The following is a 1,039-nucleotide window of genomic DNA, read 5'->3' as shown; positions in this document are numbered from 1 at the left end:
CCGCAGGTCAGACCTGCAGGATGCGATCAGACTTGCCAAAGATGTTCCTCACACGGATTCACCATCCAGAGACTGAATGGTTCCAAAACATCCCGGCTTTAAGACAAAAACGTCTAAAATGGTTTAAAACTGGGTAAATTGGCCCCAGGCAGAAATGGACGTAAGAGACTTCAGCTCAGGAAGTAGGGCAGCGTAAAGTTAGTTCCCACGACGACTCAAAGGGCTTTACAGAAAACTTTAGAGTTTAAACAGCCCAGAGAACAACTCAACAACATAAAACACATCAAGGGACAAATAATTGGCTAATAAATTAGAAAACCGTAAATGAAACCCTGCCAGCTGTCATAAGCAGGACATAAAGAGCCGTTTTGGACTGAAACGTGGCCAGAGTCCAGATTTCAGGAGCCTGAATCTCAGCGTCGCCGTTTGGTTCCGACTCCACAAACACAAACTGGACTCAGGACAAAACCTGAGGAAACAGGAAACACAGCACACTGTAGATCTATATGGTGTAGATCTGGGTGATGTAGAACTATACAGGTCCTTCTCAAAAAAATTGCATATTGTGATAAAGTTCATTATTTTCCATAATGTAATGATAAAAATTAGACTGTCATATTTTAGATTCATTGCTCACCAACTGAAATATTTCAGGTCTTTTATTGTTTTAATACTGTGATGTTGACATCCAGCTCATGAAAACCCAAAAAATTAGCATATCATGAAAAGGTTCTCTGAACGAGCCGTTAACCATCATCTGAATCAACAAAGTAACTCTAAACACCTGCAAAAGATTCCTGTTTCGGGTCGAAGGTCATCGGATCCGGTCTGGATCCGCCGAAGCTGTTGGTCGTTGTTAAAAGGCTGTTTGACTGTAAAAACTGTTTTTCTCTGAATCTTGAAAATGTCCTTCCAGGTGAAGCTGGACTGGGACAGATTGGACTGGATGAATATTGTCTTTAAGTTTTTCACATAAACATCTGGCCATCAAAGCAGTTTTCTAACAGAACATCAACCATGGGCTGCGGCAGCATCAGGG

General features: G+C 41.7%; 1 protein-coding gene across 1 annotated transcript in view; it reads left to right on the top strand.

Moving 5' to 3' along the window:
* The first annotated feature begins 154 nt into the window (after window positions 1–154).
* LOC103469471 (CASK interacting protein 2) overlaps window positions 155–1,039 on the top strand; it is a 54,752-nt gene continuing 53,867 nt past the window's right edge. The window contains exon 1 of the mRNA XM_008417166.2: window positions 155–160. Coding sequence (XP_008415388.2) covers window positions 155–160 — 6 coding nt within the window. The remainder of the gene's footprint in view (window positions 161–1,039) is intronic.

This window comes from Poecilia reticulata, linkage group LG8 (assembly GCF_000633615.1).
Source record: "Poecilia reticulata strain Guanapo linkage group LG8, Guppy_female_1.0+MT, whole genome shotgun sequence".
Lineage (NCBI taxonomy): Eukaryota > Metazoa > Chordata > Actinopteri > Cyprinodontiformes > Poeciliidae > Poecilia > Poecilia reticulata.
This window is presented reverse-complemented; position numbering and strand designations above follow the sequence as displayed.